Source organism: Stegostoma tigrinum, chromosome 25 (genome assembly GCF_030684315.1).
Source record: "Stegostoma tigrinum isolate sSteTig4 chromosome 25, sSteTig4.hap1, whole genome shotgun sequence".
Classification (NCBI taxonomy): domain Eukaryota; kingdom Metazoa; phylum Chordata; class Chondrichthyes; order Orectolobiformes; family Stegostomatidae; genus Stegostoma; species Stegostoma tigrinum.
Window position 1 is genome coordinate 38,506,158 of NC_081378.1, and position 16,604 is coordinate 38,522,761.

At 38.9% G+C, this 16,604-nt stretch overlaps 1 protein-coding gene across 3 annotated transcripts in view; it reads right to left on the reverse strand.

Moving 5' to 3' along the window:
• lrrk2 (leucine-rich repeat kinase 2) overlaps nt 1–16,604 on the reverse strand; it is a 130,305-nt gene that overhangs the window by 42,636 nt on the left and 71,065 nt on the right. For all 3 annotated transcript variants that reach the window (XM_048554222.2, XM_048554221.2, XM_048554223.2), the window contains exons 27-35: nt 13,196–13,382; nt 12,780–12,961; nt 10,228–10,463; nt 9,275–9,402; nt 7,974–8,192; nt 6,730–6,931; nt 5,555–5,643; nt 3,952–4,139; nt 2,195–2,349 (exon numbers count right to left, since the gene is read on the reverse strand). In XM_048554222.2, the coding sequence (XP_048410179.1) occupies nt 2,195–2,349; nt 3,952–4,139; nt 5,555–5,643; nt 6,730–6,931; nt 7,974–8,192; nt 9,275–9,402; nt 10,228–10,463; nt 12,780–12,961; nt 13,196–13,382 (1,586 nt within the window). The remainder of the gene's footprint in view (nt 1–2,194; nt 2,350–3,951; nt 4,140–5,554; nt 5,644–6,729; nt 6,932–7,973; nt 8,193–9,274; nt 9,403–10,227; nt 10,464–12,779; nt 12,962–13,195; nt 13,383–16,604) is intronic.

Consider the following 16,604-nt stretch of genomic DNA (forward strand, 5'->3'; position numbering starts at 1 on the left):
AAGTTTTGTTACTGAGCAGCAAAAGGTCAACTTGCATGCATTTGTATCGCATTATTACCTATTCTCACCTCAATTATACACAGCTTTCTATTTTAATGGGTAGCAGAGAGAAAATAGAAGGCAACAATTCCATATATTCCCCAACATCTCAGGGCACACTCAGTGGGCAGCAACCACCTGCAACTTTCATCCTCACAGGTTGCCATCAGACATGTACCAGCCTCAAAATATTTTAGCACATCCCTGATTCATTTATAATATGTTCAACATTTCAATATTACATTTTGGATTGCACAAATACCTTGCAGTTCAATGCTGCTCCAGGCCACCTTGCCGCAGGGACAAACACCCTTCTCAAGCAATGAGACAGGGTGCATCTTAGAACTTTTAGCTTTCTTTCTTAGAACATGGTCACTTTGTGTTTACTTGAATGCCCAATTCATCCCTGACTTGTCTTGCCTTTTCATCTCATTGTCATCTCATTCATAACTTAGAGCCTCACAGTATATCCGCCATCTCTTGTTTCAGCATAGACACAGCTTTTTGTGGTTGTCAGCAGTGATCAGTAAAGGGGTAGACATTTGCCGTGCAGCACCATGCTATGTAAACATGACACCTAGGTAAGTACCAGCAGTTTATATGGCAAACACACTGCATGCAATTCAATCTAATGACTATGAGTCAAAGTCTAAGGGGAGCAGTTTTTAGTCAACCCTGGGGATCCCATTGCAGTCAAAGGGAATGCCCAATCTTCATCCAGAGATTTGGACACAGTCAGCTGCTTGGGGAGATCAGGGTCAGAGATTCGTGTTATTAGAGTTTACAAGTGGGCTACAGTTAGTCCTGCAAGTCCAGTGCAGCTAGTCAGGATTAGTCATGCAACTGTACAGAGATCAGTCTGCAACTGTACAGAGATCAGTCTGAGCTCACATCACTAATCAGTCCAAGCTGTCAATCCACAGTAGTCAAGGGAGTGGGCCATACTCAGTTCACTGAAAATCAAGGGTGTTTCAGGGCCACTGCTACAGTGGATAAGTTGGAGAAGTCAGTAGTGGGGATTGGAGGCAGTATACTAGGATGGAAAGGGGTTAACTGTTGTCATAGTTGTGAGCACCTAAAAATAGAAGGGTGGGAGACTATATTGCATTGCAAGGCACGTATTCCTACAGAAAGAGTGGTCATTGATGGTCATCAAAATCCTGGCTTTGACAGGGGGACAGTGGATTATAATGGCTAGCACATGAGAAGAGATTCAGGAGACTGGATCCATATTGTCTAGCGTTCAGAAGAATAAAATGTGTTTATATTGAAACATATAAACCTCTTGAAGTGCCAGACAGGGTAGATACAGGAAGAAGTCAATAAGGACCGCAAATGCTAGAAGTGATAGTCAAAGAATGTGAAGCTGGAAAAGCACAACAGGTCAGATAGTATCAGAGGAGCAGGGAAGTCAACATTTTGGGTCAAAACCCTTTGTCAGGACTGAGGAGGGGGTGGAGAGACCAGGAGTAAATAGGCAGGGGTGGCACTGGGGGAAGGTAGGTGAGATGCAGATGGATAGCTGCAAGTAGGGGGTTACTGTGGTCAGTCAGTGGGAACGGTGAAGCAGATTGGTGCATCAGAAAAGATGGACAGATTGGAGGAGGTGCGATTTTAAAGCTGGTGAAGTTAATATTCAGGCCATTGGGCTGTAAGCTCCCAAGGCAAAATACGAGGTGTAGTTCCTCCAGTTTACATTTGACCTCACTCTGACAGGGGAGAGGCCACGGATGGACATGTCACCAGGGGAGCGGGTGGGTGTGTTAAAGTGGATTGGAATCAGAAGGTCAAGTTAGTTGGTGTGTGAAGAGCACAGATGCTCCGCAAACTGGTCCCTGAGTCTGCATTTGGTCTCCCCAATATACAGGAGACCACATCAGCAGGATTCCCCTTGGTACAGATTTAGAACCAGAGACAGAGACACAGTTGCAGAATAAGGGCAAGCTATTTAGGACTGAGATGAGGAGGAATGAAGATAGTTCTGGAAAGTGGCACTGAAATGGCACATTAGTATAGCAGATTCAAAGACTGAAGGGCCTGTTCCTGCTACCATATTTCTACCAGTCATTCAATAGACTATTAATACTTCATATTTACTATCTTTATAACAGATCATTCAATGATCAGAATCAGCAAAGGTGAGATTTACAGTTACCTTGTCGACCAAGCATGTAAGAAGAAACCTCCAGTAGTCTATTGATGAGTCTGGACCAGAATCCCATTGGAAAATATGGCATTGTATAAAGCCTTACTATCAATTCGGAGTTTTCACAATGTGGCAGTTCAATTATAGGTCTCTGATCAGGTAAGCTAAGAAAAATAAAAATGAATCAAAAGGCATGAGATATGCTGTATAATCATATAAAATAAATGTACTGAAAGTCATATTATAAAATAAAGCAATTGATAATGCAGTTGATTAATCACGATAGTTAATATTCAGAATCTGATTATAAATCTGGCTAAATCTTTTAAATGTAGAAAACCATGGAGAGATGCATAATTCCTCTGATTATAAACATCAACAAGATTTTTGGTTGCCCATCCTTTATTGGCTTTCAACTGAGTAGTTTGCTTGCCATTTCAGGTGACAGTTAAGAATCAATCACATCTCTGGGTGTGGAGTCACATGTTGACCAGAATAAATGAGGATACCAGATTTCCTTGCCAAAAGGACCTCAGTAAACTGGATCTTTTAAAAATGACAACAAATAGAACATAGAACACAGAACAATACAGCGCAGAACAGGCCCTTCGGCCCTCAATGTTGCACCGACCGGTGAACTAATCTCAGCCCCTCCCCCTACACTACCCCATCATCATCCATATGCTTATCCAAGGACTGTTTAAATGCCCCTAACGTGGCTGCATTAACTACATTGGCAGGGAGGGCGTTCCACGCCCTTATCACCCTCTGAGTAAAGAACCTGCCTCTGACATCTGTCTTAAATCTATCACCCCTCAATTTGTAGCTATGCCCCCTTGTACAAGCTGACATCATCATCCTTGGGAAAAGACTCTCACTGTCCACCCTATCTAATCCTCTGATCATCCTGTATGTCTCTATTAGATGCCCTCTTAGCCTCCTACTCTCCAATGAGAACAGACCCAAGTCCCTCAGCCTTTCTTCATAGGGCCTGCGCTCCAGACCAGGCAACATCCTGGTAAATCTCCTCTGCACCTTTTCCAATGCTTACACATCCTTCCTGTAATGGGACGACCAGAGCTGCACGCAATATTCCAAATGAGGCCGCACTAGCGTTTTGTACAGTTGCAGCATGAGAATGGTAGTTTCATAGTCACTATTAGTGAGGCTAGCTACAAATCCCAGATTTACCAACTGAATTTAAATCCACTTGCTGTTCATGGTGGGAGTTGAAACACTAATGCCAGCATCTGGGCCTTTGGATTACTTGTCTAATGACATTATCATTGTGCCATACCACAAAAAGCACATTAAAATTTCAACACTATTTGTAACTAAATGCAATCAGTGTACACATAATATAAAGCTCCTTTTAACTTTCCAGTAATACTTACTTCTATTCCTGCAAAATGATGAACCAAACAACCACTGTGAAAAACTGTGTCTTATTCCTCATAACTCACAAGGTGTCGAGCTGGATGAACACAGCAGGCCAAGCAGCAGAGGAGCAGGAAAACTGACGTTTCAGGCCTATACTCTTCTGACCTTTCTTTTCTGAAGAAAGGTCTAGGCCCGAAACATCAACTTTCCTGCTCGGCCTGCTGTGTTCATCCAGCTCGACACCTTGTTATCTCAGATTCTCCAGCATCTGCAGTTTCTACTATCTTTTATTCCTCATTTTTTGTTTACTTAATATTCTTTGATACACAAACTTTCATTTGTGAATTCTGCACACGATGATTAATGTGGCTTTGATCGAGAGATACCTGCTTGGAATAAGTAATTGTTCCTCTCCTAAAGGCAATGCCAGTTGGAACTTTTCCAGAAGCTTTATGTATTGGGATATGTAATTCTGAGGGAAACTGTTTTTCTGAGAGAGGAAGTTCTCAACATCTGATCGATAAATAATTCCACAAGGATGCTTTGGAAAACTTGCTGCTTTTACGGTCACAATCTAAATTTCAAAAACAAAATGTTTATATATATTTGTATATTTAAATATATTTATTATATATTGGAGTAATTCTACATGAAATCAATCTAATTTTCAATCCAATTTTTAATTTAATAACTGATTTAATTAGACAGGATCACAGTGAAGTGAGCCAATACGTCCCTGTCATGCTCACTCTAAATCATAGCACATTTCAATAACTATATGAGAATTATACAACATTACACAACAAAACAAAATGAAATTCAGGCACCTAGACTTTTTGAGTACTCAGAAATACTCTTTCCTTTTTTCCCCATTTTTCTTCTTCCCTATGATTTTAAAGAAAACTTACCTTAGAGTGGCTAAGAGCTGGAAAAAAGCAGGCTGGAGGCCTGGAGCACTGTACAGCAGCTGACAGAGCAGAGTGGGCTGAAAGTATGGAACAGCGTGATGCAGGGACGGCTGTTAGACTGGAGCCAGCACAGGTGGTCAGTGGCTTGTGAGGCTGGTCAGATCATGTGTGGAAGCCCCTGCACTGATTACTGCAAATGTAATGTTTATCTATAATGTATTTATCTGCCTGTAAGGTTTATCATTTTAAGTATGTCTTATTCCTGGCTTATGCTATGAATCAGTGTGAGGTAATGCAATTTCTTTTCTTTATTCCTCTTTTTGTATCTCAGATTTGTACCTAGGTACTTTGTACCTAAAATGGCACCATGAAAGGCGACATTGTAAACTTCCACTATACTGCTGTACTTGAGTACACATGAAAATAAAATCTATTTCTAATTCTAAAAATGCCACGAGCATTTGAGTTTTTACATATTATTGCACTATTACTACAAAATAGCACAGAACTGGAAATTTTAAAAAGAATTTTTTTTCCTTTTAAATTGCCCTAGTAGAAAGCATGAATAACCAAAGAAACTTGATTTGAGAAAAAAAAATTAAGAACAAACAAAATTCCAAGATTAGTGATCCTCACAGAAGAAATTCCTCTTCGTCTCTTAAGACTGAAAAACTGCTCATTCTGAAACTTTCCTCTAATTTTAGGTTGTGCATAAGGGGAACATTTTGTTTAAGAGAAGTATCAGGTACGGTCGTTTTTGTTAAACATATAATTAACCTCCAACACATTTCTTATATGTTCATACATCACTGATAGGTAATGTGACAATAGTTACATGCAATCCAACAAAAATTAACACAGCCTCTTGACAATAAATTCAATGGATGTTACTATTCGTATCAACTTTCACAAATAAAACTGTGCTAAGGTTTTCTTAAAATGCAAGGTGATGAAATTATATTCTGCAAACATTACTGTACTTCCATTAAAGTAGCAGACAAAGGAATTTCACAGTCTGAACAGGATTTCATACATCATCGATTGTAGTGCATAATATGGCAAACACATCTGATGACTGTACCTGTGCCATCATCTTACACAACCACTGTGGGTCTACAAAATAAAGATCCCGTAGGTGAAGAGCTGGATCATGAAAATGCAGTAGCACACCTGCAGAGAGAAAACACCTTCAAAATAGTGCAATTATTAAAACTTGCTTACAGTCCTAAATCATAATGAAAAGGTAAATACATCATTTGACTTTTATGTTGCAATATGTTGCAAAGCACTTTTGTTGTTTATTTTTAAACCTCTCAATAATGTGCATCACTTAAACCAGGGTACTTAAACCAGCAAACAGGTGCATAAGCAGTTGTAACCTTTTTAGTTTAAATACGTTTAAATAAACATGTATATTCCACCTAGAAGGAACCCTTAGTAATATATTAAGCTTCTTTTTCTGTCTGGTAAGTCTATCATTTCTGCAAGGGCTAGTCATACAGCATCATAATTCTCCAATAGGCATTAATGGCAAAAGTCAAAGTAATACATTCAACTGAATTCTCTGACCATTGTCAACGGCAGTTAAGAAGATATCTGTATTTTATTTTTCCCTCTCTGGTTGTATCATGTGTTATTTTAGAACTGCCAGTGATTACTGATGACAAAGAAAAATGTTCCAAGGTGCATCATGGATACCCAGAGAAAAGCAATGGACACCACGTCACAGACAAACTTACTAGATGAGTTGAGCAAAAGCTCAAAGAGGTGGGCTTTCAGGAGCACAGTAAAAGAGAAGGCAAAATAGAAGAAGTTAGGTAGGCCCCTGACCTCTAGAATTCCTAAGTGACAATTGTCTGTGGACTGCAGCATGCTGTCAGCAGTCAAAATCTGAAAACTATCTTCATTGTTTTCACAATCACACTCTTCTTGAGAGGAATAAAAAAAACTACTTAATGAAAGAGATAGATAAAACTACTTGATTAACTGCACTAATGAAAAAGAATGTCTAAAAAGAGAAAGTGACACAAAAACTAAAATGAGCATACTGCTATAAATATGGTTTATTAAAAAAAATCAGTGAAATTTGCATATAAATATTCATTTATTACTGGAATAAACGAGCCTTGTCTCTTTTTGAATGGAAATAAAAACCTCCCCTCTTACATATAAAAGACTAATTAGGCAGAGTAATTATTCTCAACAGATCATTTGATTGTTGGTACAGGCATTAAAGACATTTAAATTTTAAAGTACCAGACTCATTGAGGAAATGAACAGCATGGGGCAGCTCATCTTCATCCAATTGCAAATGATTCTCTTGAACTATTTCCAACAGCCGTTGTTGATGAATTACTGGGAATTCTGATAAAACAGTCTTTCGTTCCTGTATAATTCTCTTTTCCAACTCCATATAACTATGAGGAATTAGCTGACCCATTACCAGCTGGTCTCTGATCTGAAAAATATTGTTTGAAAATAGGAACCTTATTTTGTCAGAACATACCATTCATGCAACAAGAAAGCAGGTGATAACGTATTTAGAACAAATAGTATCAAAGCCACAAAAACTTCTAAATTTATAAATTTAAATTTATCTGCTAGCGAAGGCCTATCGATTGTAAAAAAAAGTTCACTGTAGTTTTATTCCTAATCATTAGTGTTTAAAAAGCTCTCATCATGCAAAAATGCTGCTTTTGTAATAAAGATGATACATACAATTCACTCATAACTGATCCCACAGATTTGTGGTAGCAACTTCACTATCAATTTAAATTGAGCTGGTTCTAGTCCTTAACCTTAGAGGATGATTCAGACTGTAATAATAGTAACAATGATAATTTAAGTAAAATTATTTATGAAGTCATTTCTTCACCGATCTTCAGATTCCCTATAGAAGGTAATTTTGCATCAAAGAATCTGAGTATGCAGACTGCAGTGGCCATTATGATAAATATAAATGTCCCTGAACCCAAAGATGGCTATAAATCACATGAGCTTCATTCTAGTAATTCATAACTTACTACAAGATGTCTTGCAAGTTAATTTGCTTTTGTCTAGTTATTTGCAGGGATCCATTGTTCCACAAGTAATTGCACAGTATCAGAAATGCAAATATTTTATTTTAGCAAGTAAAAATAAGGGATAGTCCAAATCAGAAGATTTTTCATAACTGTAAGTAAGTGAATGCAGAAAAAAAATGAAACAGTATGGAAAATTGCGCCCCATGATAAAATAAAGCCCTCTGCAGTCACCTTCTGGCATTTAGTACATTTGTTTCAGATGGACTACAAAGGGAATGTATCTGCAGGAAGGTTATTGGAACACAAACTTTATAGTAATCAAATAATATTATTGCTGAACAATTGTGCAAAGACTAATGAAACTAAGTGAAATTAATTATGGAACGTGACCCAATGAAAGCATTGAAGTTTGAGAGTCTGGTTAGTATCCTTACACATACACACAATTCCAGTCTTTATAATACTTCTTTTGTGCACCTTGAAAGTCTGTATTTCACTAATAATAGCTCTACGCAGTTTTAAGAGAGAGTCAGATTCTTCTGTGGCCACCACAAAATGGTAATCACGGATGGGAGGAAAATCATGCTGCTGAAGGAATTCCATCTTAATTTTGGATATGCAATTTTTTTGGTGCTTTTCATTGGTCATATCAACGTGCGTACCGACAAGAATTACAGGACAAGATGAGGCACAGGCCTATTAACAGAAACAAAAAGCAAAAAAAAACAAACTTTAAATAATTAGAAAACAACAATCTTAATTAAAAAGCAAACAATAGTGTCTGTCCTATACCAAAGTATGTGCATAGGTAACATTCAAAGTGTATATTGTGCAAGAATACAATATGAGTTAACACAAGAATGAGAGTTAAGATCAGTTGCAAAAAGTTACGATTTCAAGATCAGTTATTTTCTCTTATATTCAGCAAAACGACATGTGACATGTGCCAGTTTCTTCTGTTCCTTACAGATTGCAATGTAGAAAATCCTGTGCTCACTGACAATTTTATTTTTACTTGTACACAAAGAATCATCAGTGGAGTTTCATGTTTGAATGATTTGATTTGATTTGGTTAGGGTTTGGGTTAATGCTCTTTCCTCCATCAAGCCAAGTTACCGAGCATGTGGAAAAAATGTTTGCGTGAAAAATACCATAATGTTTTGGTACAATTCTTAGGCTAAGTGCAGGACAGGAATCTTCAAGGAAGACTGGGGGAGGTAACATGATTGTGTGTTAACTAAAATGGGTAATTAATGGTTACATACACAGTGGGATATTAGCCAAGGGGGCTGGGGTGACCAAAGCTGTGTCCCTGGCAAACCTGTGGCCAACTTGGAGTATGCAAGGGCCTCTTAGTTGGATACTCAGTGGAGTCTGCCCAGAAGGTATTTAACCTCAATCCCACCCTGTCAAGCCCAATCACTATGAGATGTCAGTGGACCTGCTGGAAGAACTGGTAGTAATTTGATTGGCGGTGAGCTCCCAGAGACAAGTCTTCCTCTCTAATGATGGTAAAACTCCTGCCTCAAGCCAAGAAAAGGCTACAAAGCCCATTAAACGGCTGTGGGGTAAATTAGCCAAACACAGGTGCATTTGCTCCTACTTTTTCTATCAAGAAGGCTGGGATGCTGATTTCTGGGTAAAATACAACCTAATAGATGATAGTAACTATTTCATCAAGTAATCCACAGTAAGAATACCACCTGCAAGCAACATGACAAAATATACAAAGTATGCAAAAATGACAAAATATAGGAATATTGACAGTCCTCTCATACCTTTATGTTGAAAAGCCAATGTTTGATCGCATCAATTTCACCAACTCCTTTACTAAGGTCATAGACAACAAGGTATAGGGCTCGCGAAGACATAAAGTGGGGATGTGTGCTGTAGAACTCTTCTTGGCCTTATAAGAACAAAACTGTATGATTATTTACAAAGAAAATTGCCCGGTTACGTTTCATGCATGATTTATAATGATGAAGGAGGTGAAATATCTAGGCATGAGCCATGGAGTGCTGCTGGGTGAACAAAAGTAGTGCGATGGGACACAATATTGTCTGTATTGTGGCAGGAAACATCACAAGAAGACATAGTCACTGACAAAAACCATTCTCATGGCACAATGGTCATGCCCTCAAGTCCAGATACCAAGATTTACGTCCTTAGCCATCTGCTCCCAATTCATTCGGAGTCTGTCCCTTAAAAGCTGACAACGATGGTATCATCCTGCACTAACACAAATTCCTTCAGCATCAAATTCATCACACAGGACCCACAGCCTGCCTGTATTTGTTTCATTTGTCATATTTTAAACTGCAACATTATTATTCAGTGGAGTTTCTCTTGAAGAGAGACGGGCTGCTTTTAAGAGCTCAACAGTGTCCCGCACAAAGCAGCCAGAAGTGAGTAAGAATCAACTTATTCAGAGATGTTATTACACATCTAAAGCAGGTGGGACTTGAACACAGTCCTCCTGGTTCAGATGTAGGGGAACTACCAGTGCACCACAGGAACTCTTGAAGTGACAGATATGCTTTCCCCTGTGTTACAATCCTGGCAATGAAAGAGAAGCATCAAACTTAGATGCTTTTCAACTCTAACAGAGGTGTAGGCATGTCACAAATCAGATTTTAACAAGGTGAAGTTTGATTGAAGGGAACAAAAATAAAAAGCTGGATGTTTAAAGTTTTAGGAAACACACCTCAGGAAAAAACAAACAGTAATTTACCTGCAAAATCCCAGACACTCAACATATATTCCTTTCTCTTCCCTTTCTTTTCTTTTACATGAATTGGCCACTCCTTAACATCAATTCCAATTGTGGCTTTCTCTAGACCTGAATTTGGTTGCTTGCATTTCATCAGCTGCTGAAGCAATGTAGTTTTGCCACTACCAGCATTTCCCACTATCATAAGTTTCATTCTGTAGTAAGGCACAGCTTTCTTCAAGCGTTGATGTAGAAATCTAAAAAATGAGAAAGGTACATAAGAGAATTTTACTTTAAAAAAAATCAAGGCACAATCAACTTGTATTGACCCCAAAAACTGACTCAGGTTAGGAATTAAATGGACAGCAGGAACAATGGAATCACAGGGGACAGGAAATCTGTACAGACGCAGCCCAGTGGCTCAGAGTTTAGCACTGCTGCCTCACAGTGCCAGGGACTCGGGTCTGATTCCGCCCTTAGGTGATTGTGTGGAGTTTGCGCGTCATCCTCGTGTCTGCATGGGTTTCTGCTGTGGTGCTCCAGTTTCCACCACCCCCCACCATAGTCCAAAGTTGTGCAAGTTACGTGGATTGCCCATGTTAAATTACCCATAGTGTTCAGGGGTGTGTAGGTTAGGTGTGTTACACAGGGTTAGAGGGAAAGGGTAGGGGGAAGACTCTGCGTGGGATAGTCTTCAGAGGGTCAGTGTGGAATGGTTAGGCTCAATGGCCTATAGGAATTCTATGGAAATCACCATAATGGAATGACCCTAGACCAATTCATCACCAGTTCCACGCTAAAGACTGACGAAAATGCTGGATCGAGTGCAGTAAGGAAACAGATGCAGTAAGTGCTAACAACTGATAAATTATTTATCAGTCCCTGAAAAAAAATTACAAATGTTGTGCATCAAAACCTCAGAAGAAAATTCATCTTGTACACTTATCAAAAAAAGTTCTGTCTTATTATTTGTTCCATATGGATTTTTTGCCTTCTGCACAAAGAATCTAATTTCATTAACATTTCTTGTTTTCCGATTCCATGTTGTTAGCCTGCGCCTCTCAGTAAGGAATACTTTAAATCTGATTGGTTTGAAGAGTCTCTTGCTGCTGGTGTTATTCACAAACACCTGCAGCCCCTTAGGATCAGGCATTTGCTGGAATCTCCAGTGATTAGCCGGTGAAAAGTTTTTAGACAACTATACATGAGGTGTCACAGCCATTTCTTCAACACACAGCAAAACTTGAGCGAATACACATTAATGTAGAACTAGGGTTCTTAATCTTAAATCTGCATGAGTCTACTCTAACTGCAGATTGGCAACATGTTCCATTGCACTCTGACCAGAAAACAGTGATCAAATATTCTGAGGAAGGGTCACCGGACCCAAAACGTTAACTCTGCTTTTCCCTTCACAGATGCTGCCAGACCTGCCGAGTTTTTCCAGCAACTTTGTTTTTGTTCCTGGCTTCCACAAAGCTTTGACTTAGTATAGAATTATACAGCAAGATGGCAAGCACCTTAGAAGCCACACACACACACACACACACACACACACACACACACACACACACACACACACACACACGTCATTTTACATTTGAATGAAACAATAATACAATTAGTTTTTTAGTTTCATATTTCACATGCTTCCAAGCCTTGGTAAACACAAAACCGTATCGAGTAATTGTCAAACAGCATTGAGATACTGTCAAACCTACCTGAGGGAGTGCAGTGAAAATCAAACCCTGCTACTCTGGTGTCATCACAAAGCTAAAAAGATTTTTTTAAAAAGTTCGCAATTCCCAATTCTTCCACAGGTTTGAAGAGACACAAGATGACTGATACATAAAAAGTCTTAGGTTATCAGTACAATAATACAGTACAACACAGCACAGGAACAGGCCTTTCAGCCCACCAAGCCTGCACCAATTCCTAGCCCTTATTTAGGTGTGCTATTTATTGCGATTAAACATCATAACTAACGTCAACTGGTGAAGGAAAGATAAACTGGTCATCTTCAGATATAAAGGGGATTTTAACTATATGTGACAGAGAGACAGCTCCTGAACTTAAGGAGATTTGATCTGATCTGATACTTCTTTGTATCTTGTTCCCAGCTGCAAGCTATTCAGCCACATGAGAACTAATCAGAGTGTTTTTGGCAGGCAAAAGACCTTTGTCATCGATAACTGGTCACTAGTTCATAGACTTCTTGTTGCCAACCAGAGCTCCATCTGTATACAGAATCCTTGCTCCTAGTTCATCTGCAACTTAATCATCATTTACTTGTCCAAACAGCAGTTGAAATGAAGCTTTCCATGAGCATCAGATTATTTGCTTTTCAAAACAGACATCAATCACAAAGTCATACAGCACAGAATCAGGCCCTTCAACCCAAAGTGTCCACAACAAACCTTTAAAACCCTGGTTTTAAAATAGTCTTTTTTTCTCATTTCAGACCTTGATTTAAAAAAAAGACAAGGTCTTTACAATACCTGCACAAACTCCTTTTCATTTTGAGAAACTGGCACAAAAAACTCTGTATTTTGAAGGAAGTAAAGTTTAATCACCTTATGATATCTTTTGTTCTGCTGCCCACATGTTTTAAATCCAAATCCAGGAACAACCCTTGTAGTTCAAGCTCCCACAACTTATGCAACTTTCCCATTTCATTCGGTAAGGATCTCAAGTCAGGGTTATTACTCAGGAGTAATGATGTCATGTTTTCTAGCAGACCAATTTGAGGTGGTAGCTGGAAGCAATGGAAATTAGATTGAAACTGATGCTTTGATATATCTAAATAGAAAATCATTTAAAACTAAAAGTGTGAAAAACATGAATATGGACAACCATATCAAGGCACAGGCTTTTAAAAAAATTCTTTTACATTTCTATCATGCTGGCAAGATTTTAGGAAGGTTCAACAAGTAATTGAGTAACAGGTTATTTATTTTACAGTTTATAAATATAAAATTCAAAATTTCACCTCCTTCAACATGTTATTGTTGAGATTTAGCTTTTCCAGTCTTGACCATTTACTCACTCCTTCACTCAAATCCAAAACACTGATTTGGTTATGGCTGAATATCAGCTCCCTTAGACTTGAAGACTCCCAAAGTAAAGGCCCAGGAAGCTTGGATAGGTTATTGTGACTTAGGTTTACACTCCTTAAACTAGTAAGAAAGTAAAGATAACAGAACATTCACTAAAAATAAAGTAAATTTATGGCAATTGATTGCAAAAAGATCTGAACCAAGTCTAATTATTAAATTACAGAATTCCAAAATATTCATGAGTTTTCGGTTTCTGTTCAAAATATTGAGCTTAACTCAACATATGCATCATTAAATATTCACAATTTAAACACAGCAGTGTACAGTATATGGTAACGATTAAATGGTGACATAATAGTGCATCACTCATAAGACCAAAGAAAGAAGAATTTACTAAACTTGTCGTTTCAAAGCCATGTTTAATACCACTCTGTTATGTAACTCGAACACATAACTTCTCTTCAACTTAATGGCTCAATAAAATAACACAAAACTAATGCAATGTGTTTTGCGATGGAAGATTTTTGTGCTCAACCATGTGTTTTTACATGTGGCAATGTGACATTTAAAATCAAAGTGCTATTTTCTCAGGGTGCAGTTGTAAGCTTTTTTCTCCTTATTTAATCAATGCTATACAGAAAGCCAAGGGAACAATGCATGACTTAATACAAGCTTCATAACTAATGTATTACGTACATAAATTGAGAAATTTGAGTCATATCTTTTAAATATTGTAACTATACCTGCATCCACATCTCTGGCACTTCATTCCACACACGAACCACTCTCTGTGTGAATAAGTTTGCCCCTCATGTCCTTCTTAAATCGTTCCCCTCACACCTTGAAAATATGTCCCCTAGTTTTTAACTCCACCAGTTTAGGGAAACAACCCTTGTCATTCACCTTATCTATGCCCTGCATGCTTTTATAAATCACACTAAGGTCACCCTCATTAACCCACTCCACACTCTCCACTAGCCCCATCACACCCGTTTACCTTTCCCTGTAACCGCAGGAGGTGCTACACCTGCCCCTACACCTCCCCCCTCACCACCCCAGGCCCCAGAAAAACCTTCCACATCAGACAGATATTCATCTGCACATCTGCTAAAGTGGTCTATTGTATCCGCTGTTCCTGATGTGGCCTCCTCTAAATCAGCGAGGCCAAGAGGAGGCTCAGAGACTGCTTTGCTGTGCACCTGCGCTCGGTTTGTGGCAAACGACACCTCCAGTCACGAACCACTTCAACTCCTCCTCCCACTCCCTAGACAGCATGTCCATCCTGGGCCTCCTCAAGTGTCACAATGATGCCACCCGGAAACTGGAAGAGCAGCACCTCATATTCTGCCTCGGAAGCTTACAACCCAAATGGTCTCAATATCTACTTTATTAGCTTCAAAACCTCCCTAACCCCAGCCGCATTCCAAGACCAACCCTCCCTCTCATCCTCGCCTCCTTGACCTGTCCATCTTCTCTCTCACCTATCCGCTCCTCCCACCTCACTGACCAATCGCCACCACTACCTACTTGCTATCACCATCCCACCTACTTACCTTCCCCAGCCAACATGCCCCGACTCTATTTATTTCAGAGCTCCCTTCCCGTCCCCTGAAAAAGGGTCCCAACCTGAAACGTCAGCTTTCCTACTCATCTGATGCTACCTGGCCTGCTGTGTTCCTCCAGCTGCACACTGTGTCATCTCACCCTCGAGAACTTCCTCTTCTGTAATGTGTAAAGTGAACTATTTTCAAAACATCAATATTTATTTCCCCAAGTTCTCTAGCCTCTATTTCTTTCTCAACAGTAGAAACTGATGTGAAGCATTCATTTAGTATCTCTCCCAACTGCTGCAGTTCAACACAAAGGCAACCTTCTTGATTTTTAAGGGGTCCTACTCTCCCTCTCAGTGCTCTCTTGCTCTTAATATATTTGTAGAATCTTTTTGAATTATTTTCAACCTCATCTGCCAAGGCTATCTCTTATCCCCTGTTGCCCTCCTGATTTCCTTCTTAAGAATGCTCCGACACTCTTTCTACTCTTCAAGAGATTCAGTTGGTCCCAGTTATTTATATCAAATGTATCATTGTTTTTTATTCTTTTATTCTATTTTTAAAGTTCGTATTATTTCAAAAGTGTCAATGCAGCTGTGTCATGTGAAAAATGTGTGTCATCAAGTTAACAGCTAGGAAAGTTTTTCCCAACAATATAACCAGAAAAATTATCAAAAACATTACTTATGCAAATGAGCAAAAAGCAATAGAAGTTCATCAGTTTCCATAATCAAAATGTTGCTTAGAGTCATGGAGCTGTACAGCATGGAAACAGACCCTTCAGTCCAATTCGTCTATGCTGACCAGATATCCTAAATTAATCTAGTCCCATTTTCCAGCATGAGGCCCATATCCTTCTAAACTCTTCCTACTCATACCGTTCCAGATGCCTTTTAAATGTTTTAATTGTACCAGCCTCCACCACTTCCTCTGGCAATAATTGAAGCACTTCATGGCAGATGTGGGACTGACTACAGTGGCACCGGGTTAAGGATCTAGATCGATAGGCAGGCAAGGGAATGGGCAGTGAAGATAGAGAAAGCATGACCAGATTGGAAACAAAGTATACAGTCTTGAAGAAACACATCCAGGTGTCAGGTGAGTATTTCCAACAGTACACAGGAGTGTAGCACAGAGATTTGGGCAAAACATGGAGAGAACCAAGGGAATTAGAACAACATCACCTATAGCGCTCAGTGCCGTATAAGTTTGAAGGGGGAAAGCAGTGACAATAGAAAAGATTGTTTGGAGCAAGCAATGGGATTCAAGAACACAATCCAAAATGCTGAACCTCAGGATTTGGGGCCATTTGATGGAACTGGGCAAATCAATCAATACAAATTGAATCAAACTGAGTTGTTTAACTATTTGAAGTTCCCCAATATTGTTACATCATTAATTTCTGATGATGTTACACTGAAAACATTCCAGGATTCCAATCTCCCTGTGCGAGATGTGGTGACTCATCGGCAGCAGCACATAAATTATGACGTGGGAAGATCAAATTGAAGAAAGGGGAAAACCCAAGCCGCAGGTATCTATGAAACTGCAGATTATTTAAAGCAAGTTACTGACTCAAAATTCAGCAGAGCCTGGTTCAACTTAATTTTTACAATTCAGATTTTGCAGCTTTGTATTTTGTTATGAATTGCATTTTTAAAAGACGAATATAGTTAATAAACTGTAAAAACATGTTTGTTCAAAAACTGAAGTTTTTTTTACATCTCTGTTGACAGAGTAGTAGCTTTGATATGGAAATCATCTGGTTGGTTCATTTTCTATAGATTGCTAG